General features: G+C 38.1%; 1 protein-coding gene across 1 annotated transcript in view; it reads right to left on the reverse strand.

Moving 5' to 3' along the window:
* Positions 1–22,947, reverse strand: part of LOC122787540 (multidrug and toxin extrusion protein 1-like) — a 1,007,044-nt gene that overhangs the window by 193,573 nt on the left and 790,524 nt on the right. The window contains exon 11 of the mRNA XM_044054311.1: positions 9,502–9,610. Coding sequence (XP_043910246.1) covers positions 9,502–9,610 — 109 coding nt within the window. The remainder of the gene's footprint in view (positions 1–9,501; positions 9,611–22,947) is intronic.

Below are 22,947 nucleotides of genomic sequence, written 5' to 3' on the forward strand. Positions count from 1 at the left end.
TTTTGTGGTGCTCTTAATTAGTCAAATCACAGTTTATTACCTGCCTGTCTCCCTGGCAATATATTGCCATACATAACTCACTTCTTGAAACCAGCTTTCATCATTAAAAAAAAAAAAAAAAAACAACTGCAAATAGCTAAACACACTAAAATGTCTTACTAGAAAGACAAAAAATGGTCTCCAGGTGACACAATCTCTAACTCCACAAATGCAAATATCTAGAAACAGCTAGGCTTTACAAAAGATCAACAATAGATGCAACAAAACCTGCAGCCATTTGAGATGAATGTTGAAAGAACAGCAGCAAGCAGGATCTACACTAGTAAGGGGCGGAGATCAAACATGGGGAAAGTCTGCATTGGTGCTGAGGCATCTGCAAGCTTAAACTGCAGTCCTGACATTAGAGGAGGATGAACTAGACCATAACAGACCAGATGTTACTCTTAAAAAACTCTATTTGAAAGTGCATTTACCTAAAATGTGACCTAGGTGCAACTGTTGTCATCCAACTGAGTTTATTTTATTAACAATATTAGGAATATAATAAGGATGTTTTTAATCTGAATGATTTTAAAAACTACACCATCCAGGAAAGCCAAGTTCTGATTTGAATGTACAAAATAATAATCAGATCAATGTAAAATGTAATGGCAGTTTTGCATCTATTCATGGTCTATCCTAAATAAGCTGGAGAGAATTCAATGATTCATTGATATACACATTTACTATACACCATCAATGTCCCCAACAGCGCATGAAGATTTTCTGACTAAACCACAGGAGGAAAAAAAACAATGAAATACAATACCGTATGGGGTGTTTTTAACTTAATAATGGTGTCAACTACTCAAAGTAAAATATACTCTGACAGTAACTATGTTAATCAAACCAATCTGGAATAAGCAATACAAAATCCAGCTAGCGATGGCAATATCATAAATATCATACTTATTAACCTAGGATCCTTCTTCCAAAACTCCATGGCTTGATTAGTGTCAGCTCACTCATAATAATTTAGTGTCTGCCATTACTCTTATTTATTTATTTATTTATTTCAATTTGTTTACCGGGTACAATACTCATCAAACAATAATCAATTACAAGCTCAGCACAAGTTACATGCTCAACTCAGACTCTGAATCCATCACCTGCCTGAACCTCCACATGGACCGACACCTCCTCATTTATGTACGAGTTACACAAGGTCTCACAACAGTGGGGAAAAAGGCAACCTCAATGATCAATTAAAAGTGGTTTTCAATTATATTATTTAGCAGTAATCATACAATTAACTGACTTCCCATAGTTATACACCATATAATTAAAAAATATATATTTGTCTTCAAGAGTAAAATCAATCTAGGTAATAAAAGAAATAATCCTTCCTTGACTTTATGGATGGATACTATGAGGCAATAAATTACATACTTATGACAACAGATTCCTCAATTAACTAAACAAGTCTGCTCAAGATACTATCAGTACATACTATGAAATTATTAGTTTCTGCATTCATGAATATATGCTGATAAACACATACAGGTAAAGTCAACAAAAACAAAACTCTTCAGTGAAATCATAAAATGAATATGATATACAACACAAAAAAGGGATAGGTACTTATTTAGCTTTCAAAAGTTACTCTAGTCATAAAAATAAGCCTGGACTAATAAAGTACAAAAAACACTTAATGTTTCTTATCAAATCTTACGCAGCAAAATGTGAACTCAGCTTGGTCTCAAAGGTATATGTTGAAAGCAATAATAAGATATATGTTGATTACATCAGAAACTTGAAAGGGAAAACTCTGACATGAACACATTATCAATAAAGAATGAAACAATCATTTAGCCGCATCATATAAGGAACATACTTGCAGAAACATTTTGAGAAACCTTCACAGTAAGCAATGAAATATGTCACAGTGCTACTGAGGCCAGGAAAGACATCCTCTTACATAACACAACATATTAAAAACTCAAGGTCCATAGGTCCACAGAGCATACTTTGTGGCTTTCTGTAGACTCAAGGAAGACCTAATTCAACTCCATAAAAGTATATTAAAACAAAATGTTAGCATATGGGCATATCCCTGATCTATGCAACAGACTCTAGAGCTATCACTTCACAAAGTTGTGGAGGGTCCACAACACATCCAAACAAGTTTATCCTCATCAGCCTGACTAGCATTTGACATAAATCATGGAGTAAGTCATAAGAGAACTTACTCAAAAAATGTCAAGAGTACTTGAGTATGGGTTTGTTAGGGGGAACAACTGTATTCTGAATTTTCTGGTATCCCTTGGAAAGATAACTAACAGCACCCCATAACAAAGGGTTGATAGTGCAAGTGACCTTGTTACAATTTAGAACACTATTCTGCAAAACAGAGCAAATGATGGACCTCACCCTATGGTCTATAGAACCAAAGCCCTGACTTTGGCCCAGGTCACCTGTGCTCAATTAGTAACGCATCTGTCTGAAAGACAAGGTGGAATCAGATGAGTCTGAACTGGGGAAACAGGAGGTGTGGTTAAGAGCAAGTGTACCTTCTCTCCCTAAGGCATCTATAACAAATCTGTGAGCAGCCAAGAGGGGACTAGTCCACAGGACTCAAAGCTAACCCACTCCCTACCACCTAACTCTCACCTCTGGAGGAAATGACTGGTCAAAAGGGATTTCTGGGCAGGAATAAATGTGCCATAGGACTGGGATGCGCATCTCCTACCCTCTGCAATGAATGAGCCAACTGGGTGCAGACATTGCAACCATCAAACAGGGTTCTGCAGAGGTGGGGAACGGGGATGAAAAAAGGGAATAAATAACACACTAAAAATATCAAATGTCATTCCATGCATAATTCATTGTGTAAAATACTGGCTAAACAAGAAGATATAGAAAGTTAGTCTGTGTGTTCCTGATTAATCCTAACAGGAGTTATCAGCTGTGTCCTACAAAGCTCTGTACAGGACCACTTCTTTCTGCAGTATTTGTTTCAGATAAAAAAGTAGGACATATGGCTGTGGGTAACAAAATATGTTGACGACTGCAAAAGGGATAACAATTACTTCAATAAAAGGTGATGAGATCTCTGAGCTGGTTTGCAAAAAATGCACACCTACAGCAGCAGTAATAACCTCACATTTAATGTTAGTACACACAGCATCATAAGACTTTGCAAAGAAGATAAACATTATGAATGATTACACAAAAAGTAGCCAAATCCTAACAGAAAAATATAAAAATCTGGGGAGAATGACAGATACTTTAAACTTTACCAATGCGTGTTCTAGGAAGACAGTGGAAAATAGCTTTCACTTAACACAAAACACAATACAAAAATTAGAACATTAACTTTTCCTTACTATATTAGCAAAACTGAAATAACTAGCACATTGGATTTTGTCTTTTCAGTTGCAAAGTATCCAGCAAAAAAATAATGTTTAAACAGAAGAAAGCAGCTGACAACAGCAAACTAAAAAGAAGCAAGATGGAATCTTCTAGGATAGATTCCAGAAAATACTGGATGTATCCAGGCTTGTTACAGCAATCCTTGTAATATGTGTGTGTATGTGTGTGTGTGTGCACGCGTTTAATTCATGCAGAAATCAATAAACATAGAGATAAACATCCCTCAAAATAAATATTATAGGTAAATTAAATGAAGGGCCAGATTCAATAACACCTACACTAAGTGTACACAGTATGTATTCAAGAACATCCCTACCTAATTTTTGTGCTTTCTAGTTACTCTGAAGGATTACACTAAGTGTACATGTAGTCTACACTTTGTGGTAACTTTTATGAATCTCTGTCAATATTTAAAGCTACAGGAAAATCAGTAGGAAAACTAGAAATTAGGAGGAAGAAGGTGTGAGTTACACCTGTGTTGTCTGTTCACTCAGAACCGTATTATTGAATTCTGGGGGCAATGTTTTGTAGTATGAATAATTTATAATTTAAACAAAATATGAAGTATAAAAAAATCTGGTATCAATATAACCTTTATCCACTGTATATCTACCAAATTCAGAAGAGCATATTTTGTCAGCCATCTCATTCTAAAAGTACATGTCTTCTCACTTAGTGGAGATCGTTATACTATTTTTATGCTTCACTGATCTAACTCATTATTGAATATATTTCTGTATTTTGCAGCTTTTGAACAAGTAACCTTAAATAATCTAAAAAGGTACAATAATTTCTTAACAGAATATTCATAGGGTTGGAAAACAAACTAGTCAGAAAGTCATCAGAACTGTCACTGTTTTCTTTTTTCACAGGTTACTAAAAAGTGGCATTTGCATTATCCAGCTCAGTTTGAAAGTATACATCTGGAATCTCACAGCACAGGGGGACCTAATATTAAAAAAAAACATATTTAACAGAAAAAAGTGACTGTGGTATCCACTTACAAGAAAGGGTGATTAGCAGTGATGAGTAGTGGAAGTACCCACATGCCCTAACCAAATTTCCCCTAGTAGCATAAATACCACATTGGGTCTCTATGAAAAGAAGCTACTAGCCTAGTGGGACTAATCCAGTCAACAAAGGAGAAATAAAATAAAATAAATGCATACATTTAGAAATTATAAAATAAATAAATATATTTAGGAATCACAATCATTAATACCTATAGGTTTAAGGTAAATCCTGACTTTGTTAAAAGTTGGTCTCATTCTGAAAAATATCTTATTCTGATCTCCTGACACAATTGTTAAATAGTAAGTTAGACCTGTTTTGGAGTTTCATTCTATGTTTCGTGCATACAATAAATGCAACTTACTGATGCTGAACTGCGTTCATATTGGATACACAAGGAGTCTTTGGTTGTAAGAACTTGTTACAATAACCAACTAGGGTTATATATACTCTTGTCAACTGCCATTGGCAAAGAGGAAAATTATGTTTAGTTTTTAAGATACTTCGTGATGAAGAGCTTAGAATTCTATTAAGCATGGAAATACCTGAAGCCAGTATCTAGGAGTATGAAAGTTGCATTCAAATTGGAAAACTGTAAAAGTATTGTTTTTACCAGGTTTATCTCACAATCATTAGCTAAAGCTCTGGAATAAGTTATCCCTAAAAAATAGTAGCAGTAATGCTCTAACTGAATTCAAATCATCATTAGATGTTTGAATGAAGTCTTTAATTAATCCACTAATCTGGAATCTGTATTGTGAATAGCCATTTTGGCCTAAACCTAGCAATGTGAAATTATAAAGGGGGAGTTGAGCTGATGGTCAGCAATCAAGAGGTGATAAATTATAAAAGGTATTAGAAAATAATGTGCACAATTCTGAAAAAAAATGAGCTAGAAAGGGACCAGACAAACTTTTAGATTCTCAAGGGGACCCGAAAAAATTATGACATCTTAAAAAATGAAGCACATGAAAAGTGGGCACAATATAAACAGACATGGTCAGTCGAGGAAATATATATATATATATATATATATATATATATATATATACATATATATATATATATATATATATATATATATATTGTAGTAACTTCCAGACTGAAAAGACAACAATTCAAAAGCTGTTCTATATGCAGGGGTGGAAGAGTACCCCAGCTAAATAAAATAATCTGTATGGTCATCATTAATTTGACAAAAGGGGAAAAAATATTCTTCCCGCCAAACAATTATTTTCTTTTCATTGCCGTCTATTGACAGATAATGTCTGATTTGTGCATTTGTGTTTTAGAAGTACATCATTATAATGAATTTAAGACTCTTCCCAAAGAAGCAATACAGTCATAAAATATGATGTATGCATGGCAGATATGTTATGAGGAATACAGGCATGATGGTTGGGAAATCATAAAATGGCATTTAAGAAGGACATGTAGCTTTTCCAATAGGGCAGACTAAGTACTAACTATTTCTTTTGAGGCACAGCAGTTATTTTGTGTGTTAGAAATGGTCTCTATTTATATAATGATGTATGTATATACGTGTGTGTGTGTGTACGCCTTAAAAATATATATATATATATATATATATATATATATATATATAGTTAACCATCAAAATGTTGATTGCACATAGACATATATGCACATCTTTAACAAATTTACGCGAAATACGTAGTGCCAATTTTTCAGAATGCAGGAAAAAAAGAACGTTGACATTTCTGACTGCTCCATACCTAAAAACAAGTACTGGGTCAAGAAGGAGGCGAGATTTTGCGGTCCGGAATATCGGTGTTCGACTTTTTCAGCAGTTGGAGTTTGGACTTCATGTAAGTGGTGTTGACTGTGTGCAATCAACATTTTGATGCAATGAACATTTTGACAGTAAACCATATATGGGTCTACTTGAAAATACTAAGAGCTAATTTACCTGAAGAAAAAAAGATCAAGATGACATCACCGAATCTTCATTTAAACAACGCCTCACATAACTGACAATTTATTCAGGGAAAGAAAGCGGTCAAACATTTGGAAGTTTGCCCTTTTCCCAACTATTGTGCGATCTCAGAGTTGGTATAATTAGTTAGGGGGGTGTGAAACAAATTTTAAAGAAGAATGTTAAGATCGAACAGGTTATTCTGATACAATCGGTTGGGACATTTCCTTGTTTATCATGCAAACAGTGCAGATATATTAGTTGCACTAGTAGTGTATATTTTCAACACTTGGGAAGGAATTTTGTCTCTAAAAGTAGCTATAACTGCTCTAGCCAGTTACTGCTCTAGCCAGCATATAGTATATTTGGCTACTTGTGGTACCTACCAACAGTCTGATGTCAGAAAAAGCATTAGGAAACTTAAGGAAAGTATTTCTGCATATTTAGTTGCTATTAAAAATAAAGACTTATCTAATGCTTTAGCCAAACACAGTGTCAGCTGTGTGGGATTCCATAAGTTTCATTTTTTTTTGTATTGGAGAAAGTTGGTGCTACCGCTTTCACTAGTAGTTATACTGGAAGCTCGTGAATTTAAATGGCAAATTTTACTTACAGCAGATCAGTTTCCTTGAGTGAATGAAGTGATGAACATTAAATGTATTCTTAGAAACAGATTTGTTTAATTTTATTGTTGTTTTACTTACTTTTAATATATATATATATATATATATATATATATATATATATAATATGCAGATGGCCGATGGGTGTGTGAGATCAACAATCGTCGGGCAGGAGAATATTTCCTTTTGCAGACAGTGTTAGTATATATAATTAGCAGGGAAGGGTGTGCAAGGGGCTTCCTCCCAAAAAAAAAAAAAAATTTACTTTCTTTCACTGCTCACTTGGAGTTCTGAGTGTTAAGTGTGTGTTTGTTGGTTTTTTGTTTGTTGCAGTATTTTTGGCATAGGCTGGATATAGGACTACTAGATAAAAGTAAGATAAAGTGATATTATATATATATATATATATACACACACATACACACACACATATATATATATATATATATATATATATATACTGATACTGTCGATTGCAGCTTCTGTGTGTAGTAGTGCTTAGTGCCCTGTCAAACAAAAAAAAGTCTGATACATAAACTCTGAAACTCTGCAGACTATAACCCTTCTCAGCAGTTTCATTTTTTTTATAACCTTAATAAATAACCTAACACACCACATGTACAATACTGTTACTTTTTTACAGCTTTAATTTTGTCAAATACAGCAACAAAATGTAAAAAATAAAGCAAATCTAACAATCTAACAGATCTATCAGATCAGAAATCAGATATATATATATATATATACATGCTTATGATTTTTGTTTTTTTCAACTCTCACTTTGATATTTTCTGATGCCATACAGTCTGTTTATTAAACTTTTTAAACTTTTTTTTTTTATCTTCCTGTTTGGTTTCTGTTCTGTATCCAAAATAGTCTTTACTCCCACTTGATTAATGTCATCATGTGTGTTCTTCATTTGTGTTCTTGTTTTAAGGTGAATTGTTGAAGTGTGTTTGTTGTCAGTGTTTCTTTCTTCTTTCTTGGCTCTCTTTCTTGCTGCTTTCTTCCTTGTTCTCTTTTATCTCTTAATCCTTGAAGCTTGCATTCAACATTGTTCAGCTTTTCACATATTTTACATATGAATGCTAATATGTTTTACTTTAACCCTTTTAATGTACATTATTTGCCTTGTGTATGTAAATGATGCATCTAACATATATTATTTTTACTACAGTGTATATAGCAACATATAGTTATATTATAGCAACAATGCAAATCTAATCATAAACATTATAAATCTCTACTTATATATTTAAAAATCTATAAACATATATAACACAACTATAAACAATTGTAAAACAAAACACCATTACTCCTTAAAAAAACCAAGTTGAAAGCAAAAAAACTTGAAGGAAGTAGTAGAAAGGAAAGGATGCCCTCAATTTTCATCTTCATGACTTCAATTTTGACTCTAGACATAGCAAATGCCAACATTCTGAGTAACACAGCTAAAATGAGTAAGGGATTAAAGCACCTCATTCTTCCCATTTGCAAGGGGCAAAGCATATAGTCAAATATGGGAAAGGCAGCTATAAAGATGGAAGTAAAAGAGAAACTACATACATAGCTTATTGAGCCTGCACAAACTAGTAAAAAACAAAAATATTAGTTCACATAGACTCAAGAAGTAATGCTCTGAAAAGCGAGTATATATAACATTTTTAGAAAAGAAGTTATAAGACTAATGAAAACCTTTAAAAAATGCAAAGTTTATAGAGAACGCTTGGCTGAGTGCAAACAGAGCAGAAAAAGTACTCTTTGAAAGTAGGTGGTATTGTCAAGTGCTGCGAATGTTATGCTGAGAAGTTTTGCAGGCAGCTGTAGATCGAGTGGGGCTATATCATCTGTGGGGAGAAGGACAGACATATTTGTCTGTACACCTGATATTACATGTGATGGCCCCTTCGCTGCTGAACAGTCGGCAAAGGAAGGGGGGGGGGCATTATCATGTCAATATTAACCAAAAACTGATGAGGATTTTTCTAATGGGTCTTAAAAGCTGTCAATGTGTAGCCAAGCATTATGACTAATGAAGGATAACAAGTAAAATCAGCTGTTCCCTCATCAAGTTCACTGACAAGATGACAGCTGATCATTCCAAGTACTCTTCTTAAGTGATAGCAAAGAAAAGACGATGAAAATCCTCATAGAAACAAAGAACAAATGCCCCCACCAAAAAAAAAAAAAAAACATTAAAAATGTCTCTCCAGGGAAGTGATGGCATATTTAGACCTGCTTTCAAGGCTCCTTTTCAAAAATGTTTGAATGACTGGGTTGCAAATGTGAACCTAGCAACTACCAATCAGAAAAAAATCACTTAATTGCTAGTCCATTACCTTAAAGTTAAGCAATAAGCACATCATCCTTTTCCTAGCAGTATTATTCACATGAATATCTGCTGTCAAAAATATAAACCTGCATGGTTCAGACTTAAATCAGATTCTGCTTGTATGACACTAGGTGAGGTAAAAGAAAACACTGACAGAAACTTATCACAGCAGTAATAAACATGCTTACATGAACATAACAGAGCAGTGATGAAGGAGTCCTTTGCCTCGTGTGGCTTCCGTGCACCCAAAGCATGCCCCACTCTCACATTAACAGCAACACCATATCCAAGAGGTACCTGAAACACAGTGTAGAATATAAAATTACTACAGAAACAATCACCTGCTTCCTGGTAATTTCAACAATCTTCACTACTAAATGTCATTGGGTAATCTCTAGTCCAAAATACTGTAAAACATACACAACTGGTCTTTTAAGGGGCTTAATTTAGCTATAATGCAAAGGATTTATGAAGTATACTGGCAATGAAAATTAAAAAGGTTCCAAAAGCCATTTTTCTTATGGGGAAAAAGACCCTAGATTTTGTATGAAGGGCATCTCTTCCTCAAATATAAGAAATATATATTAACTTTTACAATAAAGACTGTAAGACCATTATACATTGGATTAGAAAAAAGTGTTTCCAACTTTTTAATATTTTCTTTCCCCTTTTAGTATACTATACAACATTATTCACAATGAAGTCATTCATTCATTGACTTATTTGATTAGCATATGAATGGACACATGCAAACAGACTATAGCCACAGCCCAGGTCACATGCACCAAAGAATTAACCACATTAATCTGAAACAGGGTTTAGAAATAAATAATCATACCAGTTGCACAATCATAAGGCGTACAGACAGCCAGAACATCTAAATGCAAAAAAAGTGAAAACATGCCTATGATACTGGAGGGTTGTGACAAAGTGATCAATCCATAATAGACACCTGTTCACTACAGTGTGACAGCTGTTTACATACCTCTCAACCTCTTAGTGCAAGAAATCTGGACAAAGCCTGATAAACTTAGAAAGTTGACAGAGTAACTAGGTTTGTTTTAACATACATTTTCTGAAGGATTTGAAGTCTGAAACTCAGATGCATCTTATTACTTATTGAATTCATTCCTTTTATCATCCCAGTGATTTGCCAGAAAACATCAAATTTTATGAGGAACAGACCAAAAAATCAAGTCAAAAATCTTTATTACACTATATGCCAAGAATAAACTTTAATAGTGCAGGGAATGCTACCATTATATTCTGAAATCAAGAAAAATATACATTTGCAAACAGTCTTCTACTATGGCATGATCACTTTACTGCATCTTCATCTTCACAGATGCACAAATTATTCCAAATGTGTTCTTTCCAGCACTAATGATGCCCAAGAACAAGAGGGAACGTACTCAGCACAAGAAGAATACCTTCTACAGCTTGAATTGCCAATCTGTTAGCTGACAGATTTGGCACAAACTTCACCCCCTGTCACCACCAACCATACCCCAAAGCATGCCTGACACCAGTCTTCTACATAGTATCTCCAAACAGCAGCTCACTCTCCAAGACCAAAAACACAGCCTCTATGGGACCAGATAACATCCCAGGCTGCTTACTAAGCAGTCTAAAAAAGATCTAGTGGAACTACTTGGCACTCTCTTTAACCTCAGCCTGGTCCCTGGCTTTGTTCCAGCAGAGTGGAGAACAGCAACAGTAATCCCTTGCACAAAGGGATCCATCAACTGACCCTAAGAACTATAGACCCATAAGCCTAGCCAGCCTCATCTGTAAGGTCATGGAAAGAATCATCATCAATCTTATCAAGTACACAGGTGACCTTCAAATTCTTGACCCAACCCAGCTGGGCTTCTTTACTGAACATGGTGGACTTCTTCCAGAATGTCAGCAAAGTGCTGGATGAAGGCAAGACAGTATATACTGCCGGTCTTAATTTAGCCAAGGCTTTTGACACAATCCCCCACTCAGATATCATTGAGAAATTCTCCCAGCTGGGGATTAACCCATACATTACTAGATGGGTAGCCAAATGGCTCAACAACAGAGCGCATACTGTCAAAGTTGAGAATTCCACCTCTACAAGTAGATCAGTTACCAGTGGCCTACCTACAAGGATCTGTGCTGGGCCCTCTACCATTTGGAATCTAATTCTCGGAAATCCAGGAGAAAGCAGATCGCCTGTGGGTTACCAGATTCACTGATGATTGCAACATGGGTGCAATCGCTACATCCCCAAACAATGTTAACATATTACAAAAGGGGTTAACATAGACAAATGATTGGTGCCAAAGCCACGGACTAAAACTAAAAACAAAAACATTGCATTATTATCCCCTTTGACAAACAGGACGTCCCTGTAAATTACAATACTGACAGCACACTCCCCCAAGCTCAAAGTCAGTGATGCAAGATTTGGGGACACAGGTTGACAGCAATCTAAACTTTGATAACCATGTGTCCACAGTGGTAAGGAAAGCCTTCTATGTTGTGCATCTCATAAGTAAGGGCATTGCATCCAAGACTAAAGGTGTTATGACTCCTCTGTACTCGACCCTCATCAGACCTACAGTAAAATGCTCTGTTTTGCATGTACCTCACCAGACACCTGCAGCAGCTGGACAGACATTTGTCACCAAGAAAAGTTAGGGCCTCCAAAACATAACGTACATGGAAAGACTGAAAGCCCTGTCACTGTACTCTGTATACTACAGGCTGCTGAGAGGATACTTGTGCCTGACTTTCAGAGCAGTCTCTGACCCTGCCCTAACTGAAATGCTGCACATCTGCAAATCAAATGGGACAACAGTCACTAGCTCCAAGGACCTCAACCTAGCCTGTGACATTAACAGAACATGCTGGACAGACGCAAATATATCTCCCAGAGTTTGCTGCTCCTCTGGAATGAATTCCCAATTAACTTGAAGCAGAGCTCCTCAATTACTCTATTCAAGCGCAACATAGACAATTGGATGGGAGACCATAAATTCACCCCAAAGGCGGCACACCTATGTCCTTAATGACAGGGGCAGTCAGTGCTGATCATTGACTTGCTTTGCAAACAACGACCATCTAACCAAGGTCAATTAGGGAACACAGGTATAACATGGCTAGGCTTGTGATGGCCCTAGAGCCATTAGCCTAGTAACCTCCTATGAACAAACTCACTGTACACTAGGGCTGTCAATGGGATAATTCCACATTCATAGTTCTCTCCTTAAAAGTGATCAATCAATCAGCTGGTAGACAATGATTTATTAGTTTTACATCTGTTTTATTACACTGCATGCAAAGCACTATAAATTTTATTAAGAATATTATCCTGGTTCATCTTATTTTTATAACTTTTCACTTGAATATAGCTGTGTTTATTTTCTAACTGAGTAAATGATTGTGCTGAATTCTGGCTACTTTCTACGAAAATCTGCTGCAGCAAAAAGAAATGGTTAAAAAAAAAAACTTTGCACTTTATCTTTAAGATTTTGTGAGGCAAGTTGTTCCAGATTTTTGGAATAGCCTAAGTAATATAATTACACCTGAAGCCTGTTCTGCTAAGAGATGCTATAAAATTAAAATTGTTTTATTTGTGAGTAACTGGGTTTGAACACATATAAATTTAACAGGACTCATTTTGATTTATCCCTGTATGCGGTGTAAGCTAATATGGCTTTACTCCTAATGTGTCTACAATGCAACTAGTACAGACAGTGTGCTACATCTGTCTTTGTAATTTCGATCTTTTAAAGTAGGAATGTACTTTGTAAACCACCTTTATACTGATCCCAGCCTCGAAAGTTGTGCACTTGTGTACATACATATAGAACTGTTATATTTCAGTAGTGGTCCCATGTAAGTTTTGTAGAACATGTTCTTTTCATCCCTCAATGAAATACATTTTACCATGAGCCCATTCCCTCAATGTTTTAGTTTTTATGATGTTAATGCATTTGTTAATGGATAAGTTGTTAGTCATCAGTATGCCCAGATCTGTGTATTTATATACTTCAGGCAATGTGAGCAGTCAAAGGATAGAGGAATCTTAAAACATTCCAGTCAAAATACATAACTTGGCAGTTTTTGTTATTACTAAAAGACAAACCAGTATTCATTGCTTATACTGAAATATCATGTAAATACTTAATAATCATGGAGTCATTTTTGACACTGCAATAAAATCAAATTTATAGTCATCTGCAAACTTACTTACCCAGAAGGATCTATTACTAAGGAGAGTTTGACTTTGAGAAGTATGGTCCCCTGCTATGGCCCTGCATCAAGACGTTTCCTGTACTTCTATATGCTACCTGTGCCACTTGTCATGCAAGACTCGTATGGACATCTGCTCCCTCAGGTTAACCACAGGATTTCTCCAGTTTCACTGAACGCTAGGGACTCATTATTCTTTTCTGGGGTGGTCGATTATCACTTCTCAAAAGTCTTCCACGAGAAAGATTTACATATTGCACTGCAGCTTTAAGATTTATTGTCGGCATGAATTCTTTTAAGCAATAAGAATGAAGGCAGGATGTACAGAACTGACGTGAAATTTCATTTTGCAAACACACAGGAGATGGAATTACCATGCAGCAGTTTTGCAGAAGCAAGTATAAACTATGCTTCAGAGAGAAGCGATGAGCAAAACACTTCAGAGAACAACCTGTGTGAAGCGAGAAGAATGGTACAAACTGCAAGTACACTTGCCTCAGAGAACGAGTTGTGTGTGAAGAAAGAAGAACTGCAGGTACACTACGTGAATGTGAAGTGAGAACTGCAAGTACTGAGCAGCCAAATGTTCCGGAGTGTGCTGAATGCGGTGGATTTAACCCACAGTTCTGCTGTTCTGCAGTGAATAGAAGTGGCTCCACTTTGCAACTTTTCATTGGGTCGTGTATATTTTATTGCCAATCAAGTAACTACACCTGAGGCAAAGGGAGCCATTGAGGAGGCACATAATATAGCTAATCATATGCTGCTAGTTGTGTTTGCACCACTGCAATACAAAAATATTACGTTCAGAGTTCAGTTAACTTTTATGAACGATTTTTCACTAGTGAATAATGTGAAACGTGGCCTACCAGTTGCACCCTGACTTGGTTTCCGAGTGGTTAGTACTGTAGTATGACAGTGTGCTTTTTAGAGGTGAACAGTAACTCATTTAGTAATATGAAAATAAATGTTTTCAACAAAAATCTCTTGCTGTGAATGAGTAGCCAACTGCACTTCCTTAAGTTGGTGCACTGGTGTTCTCTATTATTAACAAGTATTTGATGAAGTTTGTTTTCTTTGTGTTGAATAAGGGACTATGTGTGTGTGTGTGTGTGTGTATATATATATATATATATATATATATATATATATATATATATATATTTATAGTGGTAGCAGAGTTATTTTAGACAGTCCATATTCAGTTTTGTGAATCAGCATGTCAATTGCTGTGGCCTGTCTAACCTATTTAGTAATGAGATTAGAAACTTTATACTTTACTGGTCTGAGTTTCTGTATGAGTAGTGAAGAAGAGATTTTGATCATTTTTTTTTTTTTGCTGTTGTTCAGTATAGTGTACGGGAGTGCTCAGGTTTACCACCTGTTCCTCTTTATGCAGGACTGTCCCCCTTTGGACAGTGAGAAGATGCATGAAAAATGGCAAATGTCCTAAAATTTCAGAACAAAAATGATTTCCTAAGTTGTTGTTGTGTCTTTTGGCTTATCCCAGTTAGGGGTCGCCACAGCGGAACTCCGGTCCGCTAATGTTTGGTAGTGGATTTTTATGTGCCGAGTTACCAGCCGTGATGCACAACCTTCAACGAAGGCATGCCCATTCACGCATGCCTCCACACAGAAGACGCTCAAGCTGAAAATTGAACGGGACAACGTCTTGCTGTGAGGCGACAACGCTACCGCAGCACCACTACCGCGGGACCTAAGTAGTTGCTTAAAAATAATTATTTGAAGAAACTCTATTCCTTCTCAATGGAACCTGAATTGTGTTGTGGAAAAATGACTGCTCTCTCTCCCCCCCTGGAAACTGCCTCTTCTACTTCCTTAACATTCTATACATGGAAGACAGTTTTGTTTGAGGCTTTGACTTCTACTAAAAGGGTCTCAGAGTTACAAGCTCTTGCATCCTTCCCTTTCTTCCTGTTTTTTTTTTTTTCATTAGGACAGGGTTTTCTCTTAAGATTAATCTTTCTTTTATGCCCAAGGTAAGAGTTACAGTCAAAGAGGTTTTCATCTGTGTGGTGTCCTGGACAGTGTTGGTGTCCTGAGCTGAAGAGGATTTGCTTGAAGGTTCACACTTATTGTGGATAAGAGGGACAGGACGCAGACTGCATGAGGAGACATGCACTATTGTGAAGAAAATTTAGACTGAGGCAAACCTGTTCTTGTAACTTTTGAAATAAATTACACTCATCACAAACAGGATTCCCTAACTTAATACTTCTGGCAGAAAGCCCACTTCATTCAAGCCCTTTGGAAGTAGTGCATTTTCGCGCAGTGTGAAAATAGTGTGTTCCACATTTTGACCGTTTGTCACATATTGCTAGGGTCTGTGTTCCACACTGGCCTCTTAAGAGGTTGAGACCTATGTACAAGTACACTAGAAGAACTGCAGGTACTCTGTGTGTGTGTGTGTGTGTGTGTGTGTGTGTGTGTGTGTGTGTGTGTGTGTGTGTGTGTGTGTGTGTGTGTGTGTGTGTGTGTGTGTGTGTGTTTGGTTCCTATTAGAAGAACGAAAGTCCAAAATGTTGAACGGCTGTATACACGAAAATGCCATTCATCGATCTGTTTTTTTGTGAGATCGCAGTACACTGAAGATCGGGAAATTTGCCCTCTCCTCACTGTAGTGCGATCTCAGAGTTGGTATATATAATTAGTGGGGGGGGGGGGCACAGCCCCCCACAATAAAGGGTTTGAAGTTCGGCATTTTCGTTCATATAATATAGACCGTGTGTGTGTGTGTGTGTGTGTGTGTGTAATGCCCCATTTAGAAAGGTCAGTTTATTTAATTGACTTGCTCAAACTAAAACCTTGTACTTTGGCTACAGGAGACCTAAGGGCCTAAATCCTCTGCACCAAGTACCAACCCTTTGGTAAATTAATGATTACAGTCTGTCAATGTCACTCATTAGACTTTCACAGTTTTTGTGTTTAAAACATTTATATGGTTTGTAATTGTTTTGTTTTATTCATTGTACTAAAGATTGAATTGTTCATTAACAGTCCTGGATTGTGTAATATAGTCTATGTTGCATTTTTGTAACATATTTATGCCATACCTTCTTTACTGCAACTGCAATGGGGTTGTTGTGTCAGGTCATATAGTCTGAGTTATTTGGAGGGATGATCAGAACAGTCTGATCTTCATCAGCCGTTACGTAGACATTTGAAATATAAGTTTTAAATTAAATCTGCATCTCTTGTAATCACTGTAAATGTAAATAAAGTATGCACAGACAGATTTAAACAGTGTTAATGGTAACTGGGGAAAGAGAACCAAGTAATGGGGCACTGAAATGGCTGAGGGGGTGATCAACTACCTTGCCTAGGACCACATCTGACTGTGATCTGGCTCTGCCTGTAACCACAATATCAACTTAATGGAAGACACCATCAGTCTCCCACCAGTACTGGGTGATTGAGCTATTTGATGGTCTTCGTTGGCCAAAACCTTTGCAAGAACCCATGAACCTTAGCACAATTAGATATAAAAAGTTACAAACAAATTAATGTTCATTTAGTTGGTGAGGTTCAAGCTCTGGACGTCAATCATCATGCTCAATCTCAAAAGCTGTAAACCTGGTAGGAGGAGTGGGGTATTGTGGAAGTTAGGGAAAGCTCAAGCTCTAATAGAGCTGTTACTGGTGAACTGTCACTCACAGCAGCCAGTCCTGCAGTTTGGAAGTGTATGAACCAGATAATATAAGATACACATTTAAACAAGTAATAGATGTCTTCTTTAAAGCAATTCTCCAAATGAACCTAGATTAATATTATCAAACCTGATAATCACAGACATTAGTTGAAGGAATAAATTCTTTAGATATGAAGATTAACAAAACTAACATCTAAAGAAATTCTGCTTTATGAATTATATCACAAATGTACATAATCTAATAAAATGCTCCTTTAGTAATGACATTTAGTAATGACATTTAAATGGATAAATCAGTCTGGTGAATTTGTATTATATTGTCATACAAATAAAAATCAATGAGCTAAAACTGAATCCTGAACTATGGAATTTTTAAAACATGTCAATATAAATGAAGAAAACCTTTAAAAAAGAAAAGTATAAAATAACATAGTACTGACAGTGCTTTAAAGGCAGATAACTTAATAATCCTTCCTACAACGGAAATTTACAAGACAAATTTAAGCTGATTAGTTGAATTAGGTTGTTGGACAGGTTATGGCTTTCTGTACAGGTTATGTTTTTTTTAGAAACTGGACAGGGTCAATGAAAAACTGAAACTGCTGTATAATAAGACTTTTAGTGGAGTTGTCTCTAGTAGAGGTGCTGAACAAGAGATCACCCATAAATGGGGCATTTGAAATTTCAGCCTTATATAGATTTTAATGACTTCAGCTACGCATGCCTTCAGTGACAACCTCTATCATTGCGGCTCTACAGACAGCACATACAGAGTCACTAAAGCATTTTAAAGTTTGCAGGCCTGCAATTTTAGCCAGTCTAATTACCTACTCTTTAGAGTCTGACAAATTCTTAAGAGCAGACTGAATCTGTGCTAATTCAGGATTTTGGTAAGACAACATTTGCCTCAAAGATTTTACCCCTGTTTATTAATGTATCTGAGGTATATACTTTTTCTCTGAATTTAACAACCACCCTTTCTATGAAAAAAGAAGTGTTCACAGAAGCATTAGATGTCGGTCAGACAAAGCACAGGAAGAAGGTATGGTCAGATTTGCCAGGCTGGCCTTCAGATTAAAGTATAACTGTTGGCGATCTGTCACATATCTGCACAAAGACCTAAAAATCTGTATGCATGTGAATGGATACCTCCTGGGTGACAGATGTTTAGCTTCCATAACACCTTGATGGTTTTAGTAATGGTGGAATCCTCCTCACAGGCTCAGGAACTTTAAATATTTACAATTTTGGGACTGGGGGGTGGCATAATGATTAAGGTTACAGAACTTCAGACACAAGGTACAAGGTTTGAGTCTCACCTTGAGAAGCATGGCTAAGCTTAAAGCCCCTTGGGGTCGTTAGTCTAGTAATTACCTCTGAAATAATCCTGTTTATAAGAAGAAAAAAGAAGTTATGTTCTTACCATAACTTTCTATTTGTGTTGTTGATCTTCTTTCATTCTTGACTTTTGGGTTTCGGTTCTGTCCTTGGAAATGACTCGGCCATTGTAAAAAACTTGTGCCAGCCAGAAACTATCGAGCTAAGGCTACCCATAGTGCCTCTCTCCCTTCCTCTCAGATCGAATTTTACCCATATTGATAAATGTAGAAGCTTTGTCTGAGCAACTGCCCTACTACAACACCAGGACTAGATTGGAACCTCCAGGAGTCTTTGGAGGGGGGTTGGAGTGTGGGATGTCAAGAATGAATGAAAATCAACAACACAGATGGAACTTTATGGTAAGAGCATAACTTCTTTATCTGATGTTGTTAATCTTCATTCATTCTTGACTGTTGGGACAGAGTCCCCAGCTACTGGGAAGCCCTATGGAAGAATATTTCCAAGCACCATAGAGCCAGAGGATGCTCTTCCCCTGGAGACCGTATCCAATTTGTAACGAATGATAAAGGTATGCGGGGTAGCCCAAGTGTCTGCTGCGCAAATATCAACCATACAGGCTCTAGAATGAAAGGCTAGTGAAGTGGCAATTGATCTGTTAAAATGAGCCTAGACCTTTACTGGTAGATTCAGGTTATTTTGGTCGTAAACAAAGGGAATGCAATTTCTCAACCATTTTGATAAGGTAAGTATGGAAACAGGTTTGCCCAGTTGAGTGCCTGAAAAGAACAAAAGTAATTGGTCTGATTTTCTAAACAATTTTGTTCTATTCAAGAAAAAAATGTAATTGTCTATGCATATCCAACAAATGTAAACAATAGTCCCCTTGTTTGAGAAATTTGGGAAGAAAACTGGTAGGTCTGTAGTTTGGTTAATATTTGAGTCTGATACAACCTTAGGAAGGAAAGAGGGGTTGGTTCTAAGTGATACTCTCTCTTTGTGAAAAATAATGTATGGACGTTTCATGCACAAAGCTTGTAACTCTGATATTCTCCTGGCTGACGTGATAGCTACCAGGAAAAGGGTCTTCAAAGAAAATAATTTGATATCATAGGTGGCTGCTTGTTCAAAGGGTTGAAAGGTTAAACTTTGCAAAACTAATGTTAAATTCCAAGGTTCGATAGGTTCTTTAAACGGTTCAAATGCAAGATGCCTTTCAAGAAGGTTTTGCAAAAGTGATGAGACAAGGTCATCAAAACCATCATGAAAATTAGAAATAGCAGCTAAGTGAGCCCTGATAGTAGAAGCTTAGGCTCCTGATTGGGAAATGGTTGACAAATATTCTAAAACATTATCAACTGAGGCTGAAAAAGGGTCAATTTTCCCTGCAAAAGACAACTGCACAAATCTGTTCCATTTACTCAAAGTTTTATGGTTAATGGTTTATGGGAAGCCAGAAGAGTCTTCTGAACTGGGGAAGACAGATCATGTTAAGTTGTCCATCTCGCCTTCATTCTTGCTGGATGGGTTGGTTCCACCTATCCCACAATGCTAGGCGGTAATACCTCAGATCTCGCTTGCCGCTACAGCTATCGAGGTGTGTTGCTTCAACCGTTAGTGTAGAAAACAGTTTAAAACTTTCCCTTTAAATTAGTTTTTCACCAGTATCCCCTTACTTTTAAAGGATTTTTATCCCTTTCTCCTTGTTTTCTCTTCTTTTACCACAAGAACTTGTATGTTCTTCCCTTAGGCCTTCGGCCCTCCCATCCCTCCTGGAGTGTATGTGTTTTGGTAGGGACTTTTAAAGATTTTTAAGACTATCTAAACTTATTAGTTTAAATTAGTTTTATTTTAGTCAATAGTGTAATCGGGTGTTTGTGTTTGTGTGTGATTGCACTTGTTCCTTGAAATGTCTAGCTGTCAGAAAATGTCTCTGACAGACTGTCACACCTGCAGGACTCTTGTGCTGTATGCCATGGCTTCAGCCCTAGATTCCTGCAGTAAAGAAAAATAAGCTCATTTTACGGGGCTTGCTAAAGCCTGAGGGTCCCCGACTGTTTCTTCGGCAAACCTTCTAAGGCCAGCTACTGAGTCGACACCTAAGACATCAAGAAGTACAACATCGGCTGGAGCCGGCGAGACTAAACTCCTATTTCTGTGGTTCCTTCTGCTCCTGCTGGAGGGTGGTATGGGATCTGAGTCGGGCTTCATCAGACTATCGGGAGGCCACATCTAGAAGAGGTCCAGGTCACCGCCAGCATCTCCCTTGCTGTCTGAACGAGCCATAGATCTCACTCCTCTAGGTCATCGAGACTTTCTGACCATGACCTTCAGAGGGTAGTGAGTCGACTTCTTAAGTCCGAGGCACTGGCCCAAATGCTTCAGAGCCCGACTCATCAGTCGATGCTTAATCCTATTTCTCAAAATGTTCCTCCTCCGACTCCTTTGAGCTCGGGCCGGGCGTTGGACCCGGAACTGTGGTAGCCGAGCCGATACAGTTGTCTTCGGCGCGCGCCGATTTCTTCTTTGGAAGATTCTCGGTGAGTGGCATCGGACCCTTGTCTCTCTTGGCGCTGGTGAGTTCGGCTGAACCATCACTGTCGGTGCCGAGGGAGGTTTTGCGGGACCTCTGGCTCTGCCTGACAAGGTCATGCGGAGTGTGTTGGAACCTGGTTCAACTCCACAGTCCCCTCCTCGGTGCCTCAGGTAAGGTCTACTCACTCCCTCATCCCAGACCGCAGAGAGCCAGCTCCTCAAGAATCCCCTGTGGGGATCTCATCCTCTTCCGAGGCCTCTCCTGAATTGGCAGGAGCCCCTAGGAAGAGAAAGAGGAAGCACATAGACTCACCCGAGTCTGTCACCTCTGACACGGATTTAGAGGATTCTGAGGGTTCCCCTCATTCCCCTTCTGAAGATGTCTCCTTTGCAGACATCCTGGAGATCTTGAGACAGAGGGCAAATTGGCCAGCCCTTAAGCCTTCAGAGGATGAATCTGTGTATCTTGAGGCCCTTCCACCTCCTGGGTGTCCCCTTTGACCCCTTATGCAGGTGGTAGCAGCTCCTGACTCTGTGGATCCCACCCCCAGGAGACCTTCAAAGTTTATTACAGCACCAGCAGACAAGCAATTTCTGACTAAGGGAGTCTCTGTGGATGCTATGGTGGTAGCTGCTGCCACTAAGAAGGAACTAGCTGATCCTTCAGTGCCTGTCCATACCCCTAACAAGGGATCTAGGTCTATGGACAGGTAGAAGTGGATGTTTTCGTCAGCTTTTCAATTGAACTACCTCTGTCATTTCACCTTCAAAGAGACTTGATCAAGGAAGCTAGTGAGATGTTAAAGGATCCTACAGCTGCGGGTTTTCAGGACAAGATGAACGCTCAGCTGGCTACCCTAAATTCTATAGCAAACTCCTCCATGCCTCCTTTCATATGCGGCTGATGGAGCGAGCAGAGCCGCAGGTACAGGTGTAGCGCATGCCTGGATGCCATGCAATTTTGCGGACCCCTTTAAGACGTCTTTCACTAATTGACGGATCGCCTTTTGGTCCTCAAGTGAAAGAAACCTTGACAAGGTGACTGATGGCAAAACTCCTTCTAGGCCTTACCCCAAGGGCCAGAAAAGTGGAAAGATGTGGTTCCCAATCTCAAGGGGCTTTGCCTGACGACAGAGTCGGTTCCCCAGAGGCAGAGGGGAACAATAATGGTAGAACCAGGGCTAGCCCTTTCAGCATCCCTGAGGTGTTGCCCGGCTGTCCACCGAGGCAGTCGGGGAAGACTTTCACTGTACCCAGAAGCCTGGCATTCTCTAACTCAAGACAAGTGGGTACAGTCCATCATTTCAAGCCTATTCCATTCCATTCTTCCGCCTCCTACCCAATCAAAAGTCCCTTCCAGATGTTCCACAAAGGGAACAAGCAGCGTTAGAAATATCAAAGTTGCTTGCAAAAGAGCCATTCAACCAGTTCCAGCAGACCAGCAAGGATCCGAATCTACTCCAAATTCTTTTTGGTTCCAAAGAAAACAGGGACTGGAGGCCCCATCTTGGATCTCAGTACCTTGAACAAGTCTGTCAAGAAAACAAGGTTTCGATGGTCACGCTGCAATCCATCCAGGAAGACTGGATGTGCTCTATAGACCTCCAGGATGCGTACTATCACATAAAATGAACAGACGCCTCAGGAGATTCCTCCGCTTCAGGCTGGGAACCAGTCACTTTCAATTCAGGGCCCTGCCCTTTGGACTCACCACAGCCCCGGTGTTTACCAAATGCATGGCAGTGGTTGCCTCTCATCTGAGATGCCAAGGATTCCAGGTGTTTCCATACCTAGACGACTGGCTCCTTACAGCTCCCACCAAGCATCTTCTGCTACTTGCCAGAGACTACACTTTTCGCATCTTCGA

This window comes from Protopterus annectens, chromosome 13.part0 (genome assembly GCF_019279795.1).
Source record: "Protopterus annectens isolate FY-2018-M chromosome 13.part0, PAN1.0, whole genome shotgun sequence".
Classification (NCBI taxonomy): domain Eukaryota; kingdom Metazoa; phylum Chordata; order Ceratodontiformes; family Protopteridae; genus Protopterus; species Protopterus annectens.